General features: G+C 60.3%; 1 protein-coding gene across 5 annotated transcripts in view; it reads left to right on the top strand.

The window, feature by feature from the left end:
- RAI1 (retinoic acid induced 1) overlaps positions 1-18173 on the top strand; it is a 74923-nt gene extending 56750 nt beyond the window's left edge. For all 5 annotated transcript variants that reach the window (XM_064390940.1, XM_064390939.1, XM_064390942.1 and 2 more), the window contains 4 exons: positions 8948-14561; positions 15718-15811; positions 16101-16150; positions 16488-18173. In XM_064390940.1, coding sequence (XP_064247010.1) covers positions 8964-14561; positions 15718-15811; positions 16101-16150; positions 16488-16502 — 5757 coding nt within the window. In that variant the 5' untranslated portion in view covers positions 8948-8963 and the 3' untranslated portion in view covers positions 16503-18173. The remainder of the gene's footprint in view (positions 1-8947; positions 14562-15717; positions 15812-16100; positions 16151-16487) is intronic.
- The last annotated feature ends 99 nt before the right edge of the window (positions 18174-18272 follow it).

An 18272-nucleotide genomic window follows, 5' to 3' on the forward strand; every position in this document is an offset into this window, starting at 1 on the left:
AATCATCTCTTTTGGAAGTTCCCTGCCCCAAATTCCTCTCCCCTCCTTTTCCCCCGCCCCCAGTTTTTCAGCAGGAACAAAAGGAACCGATTTTGCAGGGTGCCAAAGGTGGGGATGGCGCCTGCTGTGATTGACAGAGTCAATAACCTGGAGCCGGGAGAAGGCCTTTGGAAATCTGCTTCCCACTTCACCTGCCCCAGTGTTTGTCTTCAGGATTTGAAGCTGGGGAATATATAATACCAAAATAATTTACCACACAGCATCAAACCTCAATTTATTATTTTCAACCTTCTTTTATGTTTTCTTTTTTTTTTTTTTTACTTGATTTATTTCTTCCAGCACCGTTTTATCCTTATTTCTCCTTTCCCCCAGGGGATTCCGGCTCAGCATCCCCTAGCAGGTGAGCCCTGCTGGTGGCAGGGGGATGCTCGTCCCCTGGCTGGCAGGCAGAGGAGGCCGTGCTGAGCCCTGGGGACACGGGCGGTGCTGGCCGCTGTCACTCAGGGGAGTGGCGGAGCATTGCGCTTCATTACCGAGCTGTCTGCTGCCGGCAGGGGAGGCTCGGGGCACAGCCGGGGCTGGCCCCGCTGCATGGAGCTGGCTGTGGGCAGATGCTGGAACGTGGCATCTCTGGGGTGCCCCTGCCCAAGGGACCTCACAGTTTTTGCTGTGATGGCAGCGGGGAGCTGGTGGTTGCTGGGTCATGAGATGGGCTGCTCCAAAAGTGAAGGCAGGAGCTGCCACAGAAAGGCAAAACCCCCTTTTGCTTTTGCAGGGTAATGCCCCCCATAACCATGGATCCCAGTGAGGGGGTCTCACTGAGACAGGGACTGGGGATCTCTCTGGGATCACCAGTGATAATTGAATAGCACTCATCTAAAACACAGCTGTAAATGTCCCATGTGCCTGACGTGTGGGGACACTGGGACAAAGCCCCATCTTCTCCTGGAGAGGGAGAGAGTTTGGGATGGGGAGAAGGCGTGGGATGGTGCCAGGGGCTGTCCTTTGCTGTCAGCAGCCATCCCACAGCAGCTGGGGTTGGATGTGGCAGCGTGAATTTGCTGAGTTTTCCTGACAGGAAAACAGGCTGTGACCAGGGATGAGCCAGAGGGGCTGGACCCAGTGGCACGTTCAGAGGAGCTGGGAATGTCCTGGGGGTGACAGCCACCTGTCATCCTTCGGGGTCTCCAGTTCTGCTGGGGATGGGGAGACCCTGGGGAGGACCCTGGGGCTGGGGCACGAGCCTGCTCCACTCCCCTGCTCCTGGGCTGGCACTTCCCAGCATCAGCACTGACCCCAGCACGAACCTGGACCACCCTACAGTGGGGAAACTGAGGCACGGCTAGAGAGCGGTCCTGCTTCCAAACCAGTGGATTTTCCAGTTCCAAGCTGCTGGGTGGGTGCCAGGTTCTGCCACCAGGTTTGGTGTGGGTTTGCAGGTGCCAGGGGACACGAGCCATCCCTGTCACATTCCCCACAGAGCCTTATGCATCCAACCACATCCATGAGCAACCAGCTCACGAGATGCAGACCAGATCCAGGACTGGGATGAGGATCCTTTCCCTCTTCCATACTTGGGAGGGCTTTAATTTGCTTTTATTTTTGCTGTAAGCAGCATGGACCCCTTGGGGCATCAGCGTTGCAGAGGAGGGTGCCAAGGGCATGGCATCTGCTCCCTGCCTTTCCTGGCAGGGATGGAGCTTCTGTCCGGCCTCAAGGGGAAACTGAGGCAGGGGACAAGCAGGATGTGGGAGAAGAAGGGAGGGTTAATATTAGCGGTCACAGTAATGATTAGAATGGTTAATTATTATTGGAATTGAAGTGAGTCAGGCCGAGAGCAGGAGGGGAGGGAGGAAGGAAGAAGGATCCCAAGCTGTCAAGCAGAAAATGAGTGAAGAAAAAAACTGTGAGCATGTGGAGAAGTGGCCAGGCTGTCACGCTGGCCCTGTGCTGGCCGCATGCTCGGGGTGAGGCTGGAGGGTTGGCTGAAGGTCACCACGGTGGTGACAACAACCCCGTGGCCATGGTTGTGCCCATTGGTGCCCTGGCACCGTTGTACTGACAGCTCCAGGCAGGTCTGCAGCAGGATTTGGGTTTGGAGACTGGGATTGCTGGATCTCTCCTGACCTCAGCTGTGTCTCCAGCCTCCTGCAGGGTTGGTTTTCCTTCCCCTCAGAGCCCCAGGGTCGATGTCCAGCCGCTGGCTGGGAGCAGGGTCATGTGGAGCCTCACTCCATGGTACATCCGGCCATGAATTTTGCTCTGGAGTGGAACATGCTTCACCTCCAGAGAGGGAATTTGCCCAGGAAGGCTCAGGCTAAGCATCTGTTTTGCTGTGAGCCTCCAGCCTTTTCTTTTCCCCCTTCTTTTTTCCCTTTTTTTTTGGTCTTTTTCTTCCTCCTTTTCTCTTATTCTTTCTCTGTGTTTTTCTTTTTTGTTTTCTTTTCTAGTTTCCTTTTCTTAATTTTCCCTTCCCCCTCCTCTCCTTTTCTCTTCTTTTCCCCGTTTTTCTTCCTCTTATTCCCCCTTTTATTTCCTCCCTTCCTTTTGAAATCCTTCCTTACCAACTGACATTTTCCACCACCAAGAAAAAAAAAAAAACAACCGAGGAACTTGCTGTGACTCCCAGAACCTCCCATCATCCTCCCCAGCCCAACCCTCTGCAAACCTCCCATCCCTGACATCAAGAACCCAACCCCCCCCCTTCCAAAATAAAGGAGGAAAAACCGAGGGGAGAGAGGCTGGAGCTGGCGGCTTTGCCGGATTTCCATGTGAGGGGATGAGGTTGGGGCGGCCACGGGCTTCCCCTGGCAAGCGACAGAGGAACCGGGGCCAGCAGAAACGTTGAGTCATGAGTGCGGTTCGCAGGCGCTGGATTTTTTTTTTCCCAAGGAAAATTCCTCAGTGGGGAGGAGCAGAGCTGGGAGCGGGGGCAGCAGTGAAGGACTGTGGCCCCTAAATGGGACGCTGATCTGGGGATGGGGATGCACCCCATTGCCACGGGAATCCCCTGGGCAGGTTCCAACCCCCGGGAGGATGGTTTGGGATAGCGGGGGACCTGCCCAGGGAATTCCCCAGCAGCTGGATGGGAGGAGCAGCGTGATCTGGGGGGGCTGCGGGAGATGGGGACCCCATCCTTCCTCCTCCTCCTCCTCCTCCTCCTTCCCCACATCCGCCCACCCCCACGCAATGGGCGGCGCAGCCCCAGCTCCATTTATCATCATCTGCGGGCAAGTGAAGTGTGCAGGGAGCAGCTGCTGCGCTCGGCTGAGCGCCGAAATGGGGCGGGACGCGGGGCTGGGGGGCTGCGGCTGCCCTGGGGACCTGAACCCCCCGGCCGCGGCGCTGGGATGGGGCACGGCGGGGTGGGGGACGCTGCTGGGGATGGGGGGTGTTAAAGGGGTTCACTGCGGGGAGAGCGCATTATTGGGGTGCACTGGGGCAAGGGGGCACTAATGAGAGTGCATTGAAGGGGTGCACTGGGGAGGGCACCATTATTGGGGTGCATTAAAGGGGTTTATTGGGGAGGAGACCGTTATTGGGAAGGAGACCATTATTGGGGTGCATTACAGGGGTTTATTGGGGGGCAGTGCAGTAAGGGGGTGCATTGGAGAGAGGGTGCAATAAAGGGGTTCACTGGGGAGGGGGACCATTATTGGGGTGCATTAAAGGGGTTTATTGGGGAGAGGACCATTATGGGGGTGCATTAAAGGGGTTTATTGGGGAGGGGACCGTTATTGGGGTGCATTAAAGGGGTTTATTTGGGGACAGTGCAGTAAGGGGGTACACTGGAAAGAGGGTGCAATAAAGAGGTTCACTGGGGAGCGGGACCATTATTGGGGTGCATTAAAGGGGTTTATTGGGGAGAGGACCATTATGGGGGTGCATTAAAGGGGTTTATTGGGGAGAGGACCATTATGGGGGTGCACTAAAGCGGTTTATTGGGTAGGGCACCATTATTGGGGTGCATTAAAGGGGTTAATTTGGGGACAGTGCAGTAAGGGGGTGCACTGGAGAGAGGGTGCAATAAAGGGGTTCACTGGGGAGGAGACCACTATTGGGGTGAATTAAAGGGGTTTATTGGGGAGGAGACCATTATTGGGGTGCAATAAAGGGGTTCACTGGGAGGGGACCATTATTGGGGTGCATTACAGGGCTTTATTGGGGAGGAGACCATTATTGGGGTGCATTACAGGGGTTTATTGGGGGGTAGGGCAGTAAGGGGGTGCATTGGGGAGTTCACATTATTGGGGCGCATTAAAGGGTTTTATTGGGGGGCAGTGCAGGGGGTGCACTGGGGAGAGGGTGCATTAAAGGGGTTCACAGAAGGGGCATTGAAGGGGGGGGTGCTCTGGCAACGGGGTGTCTGTGGGGTGCAGGGACAAACAGCAGCAGCTCCACAGCTGCGTGGAGGGTTTGCCCCTACCCCGGGTTGCCCCAGGGGTCCCTCTGCACTGCTGAGGGGGTCTGTCTGTATTCCATCCCCCCAGCTCCTCTCCTTCCCAGCTCCCGAGGCAGGATGCCCTTTCCTGGTCTGTCCCACACACCCCGGCTCCCCCCCCGCAGCCTCCCCTTTTCTCTCCTCCCTTAATAATCAAATTCTCCGGAGCACTTTGCGGTGTGGCAGCCAGCCAGAAAGGGTTTCTTTAAACTCCACCAGCTCACAATTAAACAAATCCGGGGCTGACGCTACTCGATAGGCGCTTATTCCCCTCGCTGAGAGCTGCCGGGGGATCCAGGGGGGTCCAATCTCTTCGTTCCCTGCTCCGATAGCAGCTCACCGTGTGGGGCTGTGGGACGAGGGCTGGGACGGGGTCTGCCCGGGGGTTTGGGGTGGGGAGCGGGGTGTCGGCGGTGCCAGCAGGGCTCTGATGGCGGAGCATCCCCGCTGCTATTTTTAGTCGCTGAGTCCTTGTTGATGGTGCAGCAGCGAGGGCGAGGGAGCAGCCGGAGGAGCAGAGGGGATGGTTCAGCTGGGGAGCAAGGCAGGGACACGGGGGATGCCTTGTGCCCCCTGGGCTGAGGGGTTGGGGGTCTTGGGGGCTTACCGAGGGTCCCTGCCTTGGGAAGTCCTGGGCTGCCTTCAGAGGGCTCCGGATCCGGGAATGCCATGTCCCTGCCAGGAGAGAGGATGGGAGAGGAAAGGGGAGAAGGCAGGGAAGGCAGGAAGGAAGAGAAGGAAGGGAAGGAAAGCAGGGAGGGAGGAAGGGAGGAAGGGAGGAAGGGAGGGAGGAAGGGAGGGAGGAAGGGAGGAAGGGAGGGAGGAAGGAAGGAAGGAAGGAAGGAAGGAAGGAAGGAAGGAAGGAAGGAAGGAAGGAAGGAAGGAAGGAAGGAAGGAAGGAAGGAAGGAAGGAAGGAAGGAAGGAAGGAAGGAAGGAAGGAAGGAAGGAAGGAAGGAAGGAAGGAAGGAAGGAAGGAAGGAGAGGAAGGAGAGGAAGGAGAGGAAGGAGAGGAAAATAACGCAAAATCCAGCCACACAGCACAAATCCTCATGAGCAGCAGGCAGGCTGCAGGCCACTGTGTATGCTGGCCTGGCAGTGCCACACGGTGCCCCAGCTCAGCTCCTGGCATGGGCCATGCCATGCATCAGCCCCAGCACCATGGCAGCATGGCCCCGTGCACCACCATGGCCCCGGGTCATACCCTGGCACATCAGGGAGGTGCAGCAGGTCCTTGTGTGTCCCCCGTGAGTGACACGGGCTGTGCTGGGCTGTTCGTGCTCCCTTGGGACCAGGGGGACAGGATGCTCTGGCTGTAGCCAGCAGTGAGCACTGCTCCCTGTGTTCCAGGGACAGGGTTGTGCCAGTGCTGGTCACCGTGGTGGCCCCAAGTCCCTGTCCTCTCCCTTCCCAGGGAGCCACGCCATGAGCCCTGGCTACAGCAGGGCTTTGCCAAGGGCAGGTGTCCAGCTGCAGCCATGCAGCAACAGCCCTGCATCAATTCCCATCTCAGAGGCAGTGGCTGGAAACTTCTTCAGGGTCAGGAGAGCACGTCCAGCAGGGACGTGGCAGGGACAGGGAGTGGGCAGGGCCCCTGGGGCCAGCCACAGCCACCTCCCTCTCCGGGGGAAGGCTGTAACCTCCCTGCTGTCGACAGCTTGATTTGATGCCATTAAAGCGTTTGCTCGGAATCAGCCTGCATCAGGCACAACATCTGGCACGGCCCTTCCCCGGCAACGCCGTGGCAGATCCGAGAGCAGAGCCGGCCTCAGGCTCTGCCAGCGGCTCCGGGTGCTGCTGGTGATGAGTGTGTCCCCTCCCAGGGACAGCCTGGTGCCCAGGTGGCCCTCAGAGACATGGGGCCGTGGCTCTGGGCTTGTGGGATTTCAGCTGGAACACGTTCCCTGTGTGCATCCCCACCTCTGTGTGCCCGTGACTGATCCTTCCCCTTGCACCATGCGCTCCTGCTCATCCCGACATTGTCCCAGCTGTTTGGAAAATTAACAATAATTAATTAATAATAATAATTAATTAATCACGATAATTAATAATAAAGGAGAAAGGGGAGAAAAGCTTCCCCTAAAGCTTCAGCCCAGGGTCTTCTCAAGCTGATTTCATTTTTCAAACCCACTCCCACACAGCATGAAGGGCTCTTTGCTCCCATTAATTCTCTTACCACAGCCCAGGGCAGCCCCACAGCCTGGCTTTGATTTTCCTGCCTTTGTTCCAGCAGCACTGGCACAGGATACCATGCTGTGGTAGGAGCTTTTGTGCCAGCCTTCCAGATTTTTTTGACCCATCTTTTCCATGGAATTTAGGCTTTAGCTGCATCCAGTTGCCCACAGAGCCTGCAAGATGCAACTGCAATATGTGGCAGTGACATGGAAAACATCCCAGAAGGGGATGGGGAACAGGGAGGGATGGGGTGCTGGGCTGCTGTGGGTGGCACTGAGCCTGGCTCCAGTGGTGCCCGAGGACACTGTGATTGGTGCACACCTGAGCAGCTGGTGTTTGTGGAAATAGAATTAAATAAAGCCCCTTGTGTGTGTGTGTGTGTGTGTAGACCCAAAAAGGTGCTGAGGTGTTACTGGTGGGTGCTGCAAGGAAAAGGGCTGAGCTGGGGCCTGTCAAATCAGCAGTGTGGTTTATGTGGCTGTGGCAGAACTGCCAGCAAAGGGACCATGTGGTGTTTAACATGTTGTGGCAGTGGCATGAGGGTGATGGAGGGACATGGGGGAACACACATGAATCCATGTCCCAGCTCAAGGCTGCCTGGCACCACAGGGAAGTGTGCCAGGAGCTGGGATGGGCTCAGACACTGCCAGCACCCTGTGCCCTCCTCTTGTTATACTCCTTGCCTCGATGGAGGCTGAGGGGACAGCACTGGTGCCACCACTGTGTCACTGCCAAGGGAGCAGCACTGAGGATGTCCCTGGACAGCCACAGACCCTTGGGGCTGCCCTAACCCAGGCTGACAAATCTCTGTCTCATCCAGGCTTGTGTCCACCCCAGTACCTTCAACCCACGGCTACTGGGGACAGTCAGGATGCATCCCCCCGTCACCAAGCCCTTCATTAGCCCCCACAAGCCACTTGACTGCCTTAAGAGATCAAACCAGTGCCCCAGGTGCGTCGCTGCTCCCAGAGCAGGCGGGCTGAGGAAATGGGGAGCTTTAATGACGGCGGTGGCGAGGCGCTGGGTAATGACGGCTGCTGGCGGGAGCAGACAGCTTCCAGATGGCATCGCGCCGGGGCAGGGGGATGGCTGGGGCCGGGGGGGCTGCGGGAGGCAGCAGCCGGCAGAGACGGCCAGAGCCAGCAAGTTGAAATGACTTTTTTTGCAGCAGAGCCTGCGGTTCTGGCCCTCCGCGCTGCTGCTTCCAGTAATTAGCCCAATAATTAAAAAGAATGGCGATAAGAGGGGTGTGCAGAGGCGCTCGCAGGATCTCGGCGTCCCTGGGGAGGCGTGTGAGAAGGGCGGGAGTGATTTGTGGATGCGAGGGGTGTGGATGTGTGAAACACAAAGCAGAGGGACCCCGGCACGGTGTGGGGGGTCACTGCACCAGGTGACAAGGCAGGGAGGGGTGGGCAGCAGGGATGGGCAGCGCCAGCAGCAGGGCAGGAGGGTGGCTGAGCCCACTGCAGGCTGGGAGGAGGCAGCCAGACCCCAGCACCCTCCTAGCCATGGGCACCATGCTGCACTACAGGGGATAGAGAGGATGCATGCTGCTGCAGGTGGGGATGCAGCGCCAGGCAGTGTGATGCAGGGCGACACGGCACTATGCAGAGTGATGCGAGGTGACACAGAGCCAGCTGCTGCCATCCAGGGCGGTGCAGCACACGGATGGGATGCAGGGCAGTGGGATGCCATGCTGGGCAATGAGATGCAGGGCAACGCAAGCCCATGCAATGCAGGGCAGCACAATGCAGGGGGATGAAATGCAAGGTGATGCGATGCAGGGTGATGTGAGGTGAGGAAGGAGGAGGCGATGCAGGGCAATGCAGTTCAGGGCGATGCAATGCAAGGCAACACAAAGCAGGGAGTCAAAATGGAAAGTGATGCGATGCAGGATGAGGCAAAGCAATGTGATGCAGGGTGATGCAAATCAGGGTGATGAAAAGCAAGGCAACATGAAGCAAGGGTAGGTAGTGCGAGGCGATGCAATGCAGGGCAAATCAGGGCGGTGCAGTTTGGGGTGATGCAAGACAACAAGATGCAGGGAGGTGAAACACGAGGTGTGGTGTTGGAGAGCAACGCAAGGCCACGCAGGCAATTCAGTGCACCATGGGGTGATGCCAGACAATGCAGGGCAATGCGAGGTGATGCAGCATCACGTGCTGTGTTCCAGGGTGGCTGAGAGACGATGCCCAGCGGGGCAATGCCCAGCAGCTGGGTGAGGTGAGGCGAGGCAGTGATGTCCCCATGGTGCAGGTGACACTGGCCCTCTCGGACCCCGGCCACCGTGGTGGCGACGCTTCATTTGAATTCTCGCCTCTCTCTCTTCGCAGATAACGAGCCCGCGCCATGCAGTCCTTTCGAGAAAGGTGTGGTTTCCATGGCAACCAGCAGAGCTACCAGCCGACTTCACAAGATACATCACGCCTGGAGAATTACAGGCATCAAAGTCAGGCAGGGCCGAACTGCGAGCGGCAGAGGCTGGTGGCGAAGGAGTACTACAGTCAGCAGCAGCTGCCGTACGCGGGCTATGAGAACAGCGCCGTGGAGAAATACCACCGGGGAAACAAGCAATTAGCAGGGCAGCAGCTGCAGGGCAGGCCGGCCTTTTCCAATTACACCGTGCAGGAGAACAGCCCTTATCCGGCCCGGTATTCCGGGGACGAGAGCCTGCAGGCGTGGGGAGGCCAGCCACAGGCACTGCCCGGCGGCGTGGCCAAGTATGAGGACAACCTGATGAAGAAGACAGTGGCATTGGCGGGTGGGCGGCCGTACCATGAGCCGGCAGCCACCTCGCTGCCCTTCCGGACTCACTTCCAGCAGCAGCCACAGCAGCAGCAGCAGCAACAGCAGCAGCAGCAGCCGCCCGCACTCCCCTACCCCAAGCTGCAGCGGCAGAAACTGCCCAACGATGTCTCCTCACCCATGCCCTTCTCACAGAGCCCTCACTTCGGGCAGCACTCCCAGTCCTTCCCTGCCTCCTCCACCTACTCCTCGGTGCCGGGGGGCAGCCAGCCGGCACACTCCTACAAGAGCTGCACGGCGCCCTCGGGGCAGCCGCCGCTGGAGCGGCCCCTGGGTAGCGCTGCCAGCCTGGCCCCCGGCCCCCGTGTGCCCAACCTGCACGGCTACCAGCCCAACCGCATTGGCTACGAGCAGCCCCCACAGCCGCCGCCACAGCCCCCCCAGCCGCCACCACCACAGCCCCCGCAGCCACCGCAGCCCCCGCAGCCCCCACAGCCCATGCAGGGGCGGCATCACGCCTCAGAGACCCTCCACTACCAAAACCTGGCCAAGTACCAACATTACAACCAGCCAGGCCAGACCTACTGCCAGGGCGATGCGCCGCCCGTCCGGACGCCGGAGCAGTACTACCAGACCTTCAGCCCCAGCGCCAGCCACTCGCCGGCTCGCTCCGTCGGCAGGTCCCCCTCCTACAGCTCCACTCCCTCCCCTCTGATGCCCAACCTGGAGAACTTCCAATACAGCCAGCAGCCCCTGAATGCTGGTGCCTTCCCGGCCGGCATTGCTGACCACAGCCATTTCATGCCACTGCTGAACCCTTCTCCCACTGACGGGACGAGCCCCGACACTCAGTCTGGGAACTGCAAAAACATGCAGAAGGAGAAGCTGCCTGAAAACCTGCTGTCAGACCTGAGCCTGCAGAGCCTGACGGCACTCACCTCCCAGGTGGAGAACATCTCCAACACTGTCCAGCAGCTGCTGCTCTCCAAAGCAGCTGTGCCCCAGAAAAAGGGCATCAAGACCCCAGCGAGAACCCCTGAGCAGCTCAAGGGGCAGCACTGCAGTCCTGAGAGCAGCACCTACTCGGCAGAGCAGGTGGGGACCCCCCTGTCCGACCCGCTGAGCACCCCCCAGTCTGTGCACGCTGAGACACAGGACACTGACTATCTCAGTGGGTCAGAGGACCAGCTGGAGAGGAGTTTCCTGTACTGCAACCAGAACCGCAGCCCTGCCCGCGTCAACAGCAACTCCAAGGCAAAGCCTGAGTCGGTGTCCACCTGCTCTGTGACCTCCCCAGACGACATGTCCACCAAATCAGATGACTCTTTCCAGAGTATCCACGCCACCCTGCCCCTGGAGACCTTCACCAAGTATGTGAGCAATGAACGGGACTGCCCCCGACTGCTCCTCAGCGCCCTGTCCCAGGAGGAGCTGGCTTCTGAGATCATCGTCCTGCAGGATGCCATCAACGAGAAGGCAGACAAAGCCTGGGCCAACTTGCCCATGCTGGGCAAGGAGACCACCAAGTCCCCCTTCCAGATGGAGAACCACCGGCCCAGCCTGGACTCCATGGTGAAAGGTGCCTGGCCCAGCCAGGGTGACTCCAGCACGCTCACCGAGCCCCTCAAGCTGGACAAAGCTTCGGGGGCCAGCACAGGGAAGGACTTTAGTGAGGAGGTGTACGAGGGTCCCCAGGTGGAGTTCACAGCCACCGAAAGCAAGGATGTGCTGAAGGACACTGCCCCACTGGCCTTCAACTCCAAGCCCAGCATGCCGGCAGCGACGTCAAGCGCGGGAGCCACCGGCTACAGCTGCTACTCAAACACCACCGCCAACTCGGTGGCGTCTGAGAATGCCATGGAGCATTTTGAGTGGCCAGAGGAGAGCCTGGGCGAGGCCTGCCTGCGGTGGAAGGATCTCCAGGCCACCGACCTCCCCAAGGGCTTGTTCCCCAGCAAACTGGTGAGCTCCTGCAAGGAGAAAAAAAACGCCTGCGGCTTGGACCTGTGTGATGGAGAGCAGCCAGCCAAGAGTGAGCCGGTCCAGGACTTTGGCCAGCAGGTGATGGAGGAGGAGGAGGAGACACTGACCTACGATGAAGCATCAAAGGCAGACAGCGAGAGGTGGCTGCAGGACACCCGGCACTGCTGCTCAGCTGGGGACTTTAGTGAGATCCCCATCATCTCCTCGCCGGATCTGAAGGAGTCAGACTTGGAGGCAGAGGAGTACTCCTCACTCTGTGAGCTGGCTGGCTCGGAGCAGAAGTCAGTGACATACGATGCCTCATCACCCAAGCCCCCGGAGATGCCGGCCGTGCTGTCCTCCAGCGAGGTGCCTGTGTCTGCCGAGGAGACCGTCAGCACAGTGGAGAAGGAGAGCTCAGCTCCCACCCCACGCCTCTCTGGCCAGTCTGTCATCCTGCTGGGCCCTGCTGTGGGCACGGAGACCAAGGTGAAAAGCTGGTTCAAATCCTCCCTGCCCCACATCCAGCCTGAGGAGGAGAACGGTGGAGGGGAGACATCCCACCTGGAGGCGGCCGATGCTGAATCCGCCTCATCGGCCATGGTGAAGCAGCAACTCACGCCCGAAAACGTGCTGGGGAAGATGGAGCCTGTCTCACGGGGCAAGAGCCTCCGCAACAAGAGGGTCCACTGCCGGCTGCCGGAGGGGGATGGCCCTGGCAGCACCGTGCTGAGTCCCTTCGATGAGCTGCCAGCAGCCAGCAGCGTGGCCAGCGCCTGCCTGGGGCCAGACGGACAGACGGAGGTACCGAGCAAGAGCGCCCAGAGCCAAACACCCCGGTTTCCAGCCGAGGGGCTGCCGGCACGCATGTGCACCCGCTCCTTCACCGCCCTGGCCGAGCCCCGCGCCCCTGCCCCGCTGGAGGGACTGAAGGCCCCCGCGCACCAGGAGAAGCTGGGGAAGAAGCCCGGCTGCGGCGTGAAGCAGCGGGTGGCTTTCAAAACCAGGAAGCGCAACAGCCGGCCGGCCCCCAGGGTGGTCCAAAACGCCGGCGATGCCACCCTCCTGGTGCCCGGCTTGGTGGCGGCGGAGGAGGTGGCAGGGCCGACACCGCTGGAGGGGGACGCGGTGGAAGCCGGGGAGAGGGACCAGCGGTCGATGATCCTGCGCTCGCGCACGAAGACACAGGAGGTTTTCTACACCAAGCGGCAGAGGGGCAAGCGGGCAGCTGATGTCCGGCTGAAGAACTGCAAAGCGCCCAAAAAGCTCATATCCAACAACCACCTCCCACCTGCCTTCAAGCTGCCAGCGCCAGGCAGCCCCCACAAGGAGGGCAAGGTGGGTGCACGGATGAAGCTGCCCAAAGCAGGGCCGGGCGTGGGCGGCAAGATGTCAGAGCGGCCTCTGCACTCACTGAAGAGGAAGTCCACCTTCATCTCCCCCATCCCCACCAAGAAGAGGAACCTGGTCTTGCGGAGCAACAGCGGTGGCGTGAAGGAGGAGAAGCCAGAGGGTCCCCCCAGCCTCTTCAAAAAAATGCCGGTGGCCAAGAAGGTGAAAGCCAAGCTGCCCCCCAAGAGCTCTGGCGAAGCCATCCCGAAGCCCCCCCTGCCAAAGGAGGCCCCCGATGTCTGCATCAAGATCACCTCCCGGGCGGCCTTCCAGGAGGCCACCAAGACCAAAGTGCTGCCTCCCCGCAAGGGCCGCGGCCTCAAGCTGGAGGCCATCGTCCAGAAGATCACCTCACCCAACCTGAAGAAGTTCACCTGCAAACCAGCAGCCACAGCCGTGGCAGCCACAGTCGCTGCCTATGGCTCCTCCCTGAGCCCGGCTGGGGCAGAGCGGGAGCGGGTGGTGAAGCACAGTGGGGTGGCTGTGGCAGTGGGCGATGCGAGGCTGCCCAAGCTGGGGGCAGCACAGAAGGTGCCCACGATGCCGGTGGCTGAGCCGCTCTGCCGGAACCCCAATGGCCGAGCACCAAAGGGGAAGCCGGGTGGTGGGAAGAAGCTGCCCCATGACGGCTGCCAGGGGGAGGCTTGTGGGTCAACGCCAGGGACCCAGTCCAGCCCCAACATGGTGGCCAAGAACCTGGGGCTCCTCCCCAAGAAGAGGAACCGCAAGGGCAAAGCAGCAGCGCTGGGCATGGCCAAGGCGCCCCTGAGCCCTGCACTGCCTGCACCGCTGCCCCGGGAGCGTGTAGCCGGCCCGGGTGGTGCGGAGGAGGCGCCTCGGGAGAAAAAACCAAAGACTGAGGAGAAGGAGGCAGGGAGCAGCGACGGCCCTCCTGAGGGACGCTCGGCCGCCGGGCCGGCTCGGGGCCCGAAGCCGCGGGCCAACCACTCCAACTACAACGGCTACTCCAAGCGGCAGCGGAAGCGTCTGGGCCACGGCAAGGCCAAGGCGGTGCCGGCGCGGTGCAAGAGCCGCGGGAAGCGGCGGCGGCAGCCCCAGCAGGCCCCGCTGCTGCACCCCGCCGAGCCCGAGATCCGGCTCAAGTACATCTCCTGCAAGCGGCTGCGGGCGGACAGCCGCGCCCCGCCCTTCGCTCCCTACGTGCGCGTGGAGCGGCGCGGAGACTTCACCACCACCTGCACCGTCGTCAACTCGCCCGGCGACGAGGCGCGGCTGCAGCGGGGACCGGCCGGGCCGGCGCCGCGGCCGCGGGCGGCCCTGCCCGCCTCCTCCACCATGCACATGGGCCCGGTGGTGTCGAAGGCGCTGAGCGCCGCGTGCCTGGTCTGCTGCCTCTGCCGCAACCCCGCCAACTACAAGGACCTGGGGGACCTCTGCGGGCCCTACTACCCCGAGGACTGCCTGCCCAAGAAGAAGTCGCGGCTGAAGGAGAAGGCGCGGGCGGAGGGGCCGGGCGAGGAGTCCACCGTGCCCGCCGCGGCCGAGCGGGCGCCCCGCGGGACTGAGGGCGGCTGCGGCGGCAAGGCCGCACGGCCTGAGGGGGCCGCCGAGGCGGCCAAGCAGAGCTCGCTGCGCTCCAGCCCGCGGGGCATGTTCCGTCGGCTGCAGAGCTGCTACTGCTGTGACGAGAGGACAGAGGGCGAGGAGGCGGCCGAAAAGCCCCGGCGGCACGAATGTCACAAGGCCGAGTCGCCGCCGCAGGAGCCGGCGGGCGACACGCAGGAGCACTGGCTGCACGAGGCCTGTGCCGTATGGACCGCTGGGGTTTTCCTGGTGGCGGGCAAGCTCTATGGGCTGCAGGAGGCTGTCAAGGCGGCTGCCGACCTGGTAAGAGCTCGGCCGCACGCCCGAGGCGGCATCTTCAGCTGGCCTCCTTCAGCCAAAATATTTCCCGTGCCTGCGCCTCCGGTCGGGATGGAAATCAATAGTTCTGCCCTGGGAGAGCAGGGGAGGTGCTCAGCACCCTGAGCCCTGCTGGGTCCCTACGAGATTTGTGCTGCTGCGTCTCTGATAGCACCTGAACTCTCCCTGATAGGCACAGAAATAGCCTGCGGGTTATGTTTTAGGAAGGCGGCTGGGCCCTCCTGGGATTGTCACATCCCCTGGCCCAGTCGAGTGTTGCACGGGGTGGCTCAGAGCAGGACAGATGCCGCAGGGTGGGAGGTGAAAATGGGCACGACACAGCCTGATGCCACCGTGATGGGCAGCAGGGAGGGGATGACCCTGCCCTGCTCCTCTCCCACAGTGCTTGGAGCAAGCAAAGTAGGGAGGTTGCTGAAGGGGATGAGAAGTTGTGGCTGGCTCGTTCCTGGAAGTGTTCAAGGCTGGATGGGGCTTGGAGCAACCTGTTTTAGTAGAAAGTATTCCTGCCTGTGGGAGGAGGCTGGAATGAGATGAGTTTTTTCAAGTCCCTTCCATACCATTCTAGGATTCTGTGACATGGATTTTTAGTGCTGGGGAGAGGAAGGGGGCAGCCTCCCATCAGAGGCCGTGCAGGGGGTTTCCAGCAAGTCCCCCCAGTGCCAGGTTTGGGGGCTGGCTGTATTCCCAAGCCTGTGTGCTCATTTCATGGCTGTCTGGAGGCTGCTGCCCTCACCACAGAGCCAGCTGCTCCCATCCCTGCAGCCCCTGCTGGGGACGGGGCAGGTAGGGCACAACCCAGCTCATGTCCCTTCCCCTCCTGCCCCATGGAGCATGGCTGTGGGCTGGGTGTCATCCAGGGGGGTGGCATGGCAGGCAGAAACCTCGTGCGTGGCTGCAGACAGCCCAGTGACGGGCGTGGTGTGGTTCACAGTGCGCTGGCACGGGAGGAAGGATGCTGCCTGGGAGAGGCGAGGAGGGGCTGGAGAGGATCAGGGACACCCGTGTTGCCCTCGCTGCTGGGGCTGTCGTGGTTCTCTTCTTCTGTGCTGGGCTTTGACAGGGTCTCTCTGTCTCTCCACATCTCTCCTTCCCTGCTGCGAATCCCCGGCTGCGCGCGCAGAAGTGCTCGAGCTGCCAGCAAGCAGGGGCCACCGTGGGCTGCTGCCAGAAGGGGTGTCCCCACACCTACCACTACGCATGTGCCATCGACACAGGTGAGCCCGGCCACGGGGATGGGGCACGGGGTCCTGGGCACTGACACAGCTCAGTGTGGGTCATTGCTCCAGGGTCAGGGGTTTGTGGCTCGCTGCTTGCCAGGGTGGTGATGCCCGCTGTGTTGGTGGCACTGGCAGGTGTCACAAGTTTGTCTGGCCTCAGCTGAGCCCTTCACACTGTGGCTGGTGGGTGGCTGTGGGCTGGGGGGACGCTGCATTCCCCTCACTCGGGGGCAGCTGCCTCGCAGCGCAGGCTGTGCCCTGACACGTCCTTGTCCTCTCCTCGCAGGCTGCTTATTAACTGAGGAGAGCTTCTCTCTGAGATGTCCCAAACATAAGGTAAGCCAGAGTCCCCTGTGCACCCCGCAATGCTCTGCAGCTCCCTGTGGCGGGAGGACCTGCCTTCAGACCCCAAATTGCTGGGGATGCCCATCCTGGATGCTCAGCTCTGTGTGGGCATCACATCCCGGGGGTATCGGGTGTGCCAGCCACTGGGTCTGGGGCACCCAGCTGGGTCTGAGGGGTCTTATCCACCAGACGAGGTGGTGGATGATGGTTGAAAGCGATGTATGCCGGGTGGATGCTCGGTTATTGGTGGGGGGGCGATGAGGACAACCCAGGGGCATCCCCCTCTCTCCATAAGGATCCCGGGCTGACTCCTCCGTTCTCCCCGCAGAGGCAGCCGGTGTAGCGCCCGCGGGCACCCGCCCCGCCGCCAGCGAGGGACCGGCAGAGGAGGCAGCGCCTGGAGCAGAGCGGGGCCGGGCCGGGCCGTGCCGGGACCCCTGAGCGCCCCGGGACCCCCGAGCCCGCTCCGGGCGGGCGGAGCCAGCGCCGGGCTTTCCCTCCCGCCGGGGCCCGGTAAAACCCGGTCTGGATCCGCGGGGTCCGGATCGGGATGCCCCACCCGCCATGGCTGCACAGGGGGCGGGGGGTGTCCGTGTGCGAGGGGGGGGTCCCGGCGATGTTGTCTTACTGTGGGGCCGCCGGACCCTCCGCGGGTCCCGGCTCTCAATATCACACTGATCTGATCTGAGATGTTGCCTTCAGCAAACCTCATGGTGTCTGTATATAGTTCAGCGAAGAAGAAGATTAAAAAAAAAAAAAGACAAAAAAAGACAAAAAAAAAAGAGAAAAATGAGAAAAATGCGAAAAAAAAAAAGGGCAAACAACGGCCTGCTGTTTGAAACACCACTCTGCTTTTTCTGTTTTGTTCTTCCATCTCCTGTTTGCCCACTCCCAGGGTGCTGGGGGGGTAAGGATGCTTGGCCAGGCTGGTGGGCACCCACCGGGCTGCCCCAGCCCCGCTCCCAAACCCCAAACCCTGACTCATTGCACCCCCACCCTGCCACTCCACAAGGCGCTGGCACTGCTGGGCTGGGGACACCTGGTCCTGCTGTCCAGGACCCCCAAACCCACCCTCCTGCCTGTGCTTGGCCTCACCAGCCCCCCTTCTGTGGCTCCTCGTGTGGGGGCTTTGCTCCCTGTGCTTGTGCTGAACCCCACAGCTCTGCGTGCTGACCTGGGGGAGGAGGAGGAGGCATTTGCTTCCTCCCTGCACACAGGCCTGGCTCACCCCTCGCTGCCCTGGGTTTGCTCAGCTCCCTCAGCTTTTGCTTCCTGGCCACCTCAGTGGAGCTGGGGGGCTGCCCAACACTTCGGTGACCCCTGCCCACGTCCCCAGGCTCCACAGCCCATCTTTGTGTCACCCTGACACAGGTAGCAAGCAGCCCAGGGTGAACCAGCTCCAAATCTCATCCTAAAAACAGCCAACAAGTCCCCCAAGCTCTGCAGCACCCTGCAAAGGGGGGCACGCTGCTGCTCCCATCCATGTCCCCTGCAGAGCCAGCGCCCCGTGTCCCCACCACCTCTTGTGTCCCCTCCATCCCACCCACCCCAAGGTTTGCTGGCCACACAATGTCTGTTGTTTCAGCAGCTGCCTCGGACACAGGAGTGAAAAACAAAAAGAGGAGGTGAGAAAAAAAAATTTAAAAGGGAGAAATAATAATAATAATAATAATAAATTAATTTAAAGAAGGAAAAAAAAATATCCCGTGTCCTTGGCAGTGTTGCCTGAAATCTGGCTATTTTTAGTGACATCTTGTACATATGACTGTAAAATGGTAAACCGTGTGTATTATATATTGCCTCATTATATAGTGTATATATATGTATACATATACATATATATAATATATATGAAGACTGTAAATGTTAAGACTAGTGTTCTTATTAGTATATTGCTTCACACTGAAGATTGTGTGTAACAAGCTGTTTCTAAAAGATGTTTATTTTCCTTAAGAGTAAAAAAACAGGTCATTGCATTCAGAGCGTCAATAAAGATACAACGATTGTTTTGGAAGTACGTGGCGCCCTGCTCGTGGCCTCTCTTTATCCTTGGGGGGCTGCTGGGGTCCCCCCCGGGCTGTGACAGCCCCTGCCTGCTCCTTTGTCCCCAAGG

Source organism: Passer domesticus, chromosome 15, assembly GCF_036417665.1.
Source record: "Passer domesticus isolate bPasDom1 chromosome 15, bPasDom1.hap1, whole genome shotgun sequence".
Classification (NCBI taxonomy): Eukaryota; Metazoa; Chordata; class Aves; order Passeriformes; family Passeridae; genus Passer; species Passer domesticus.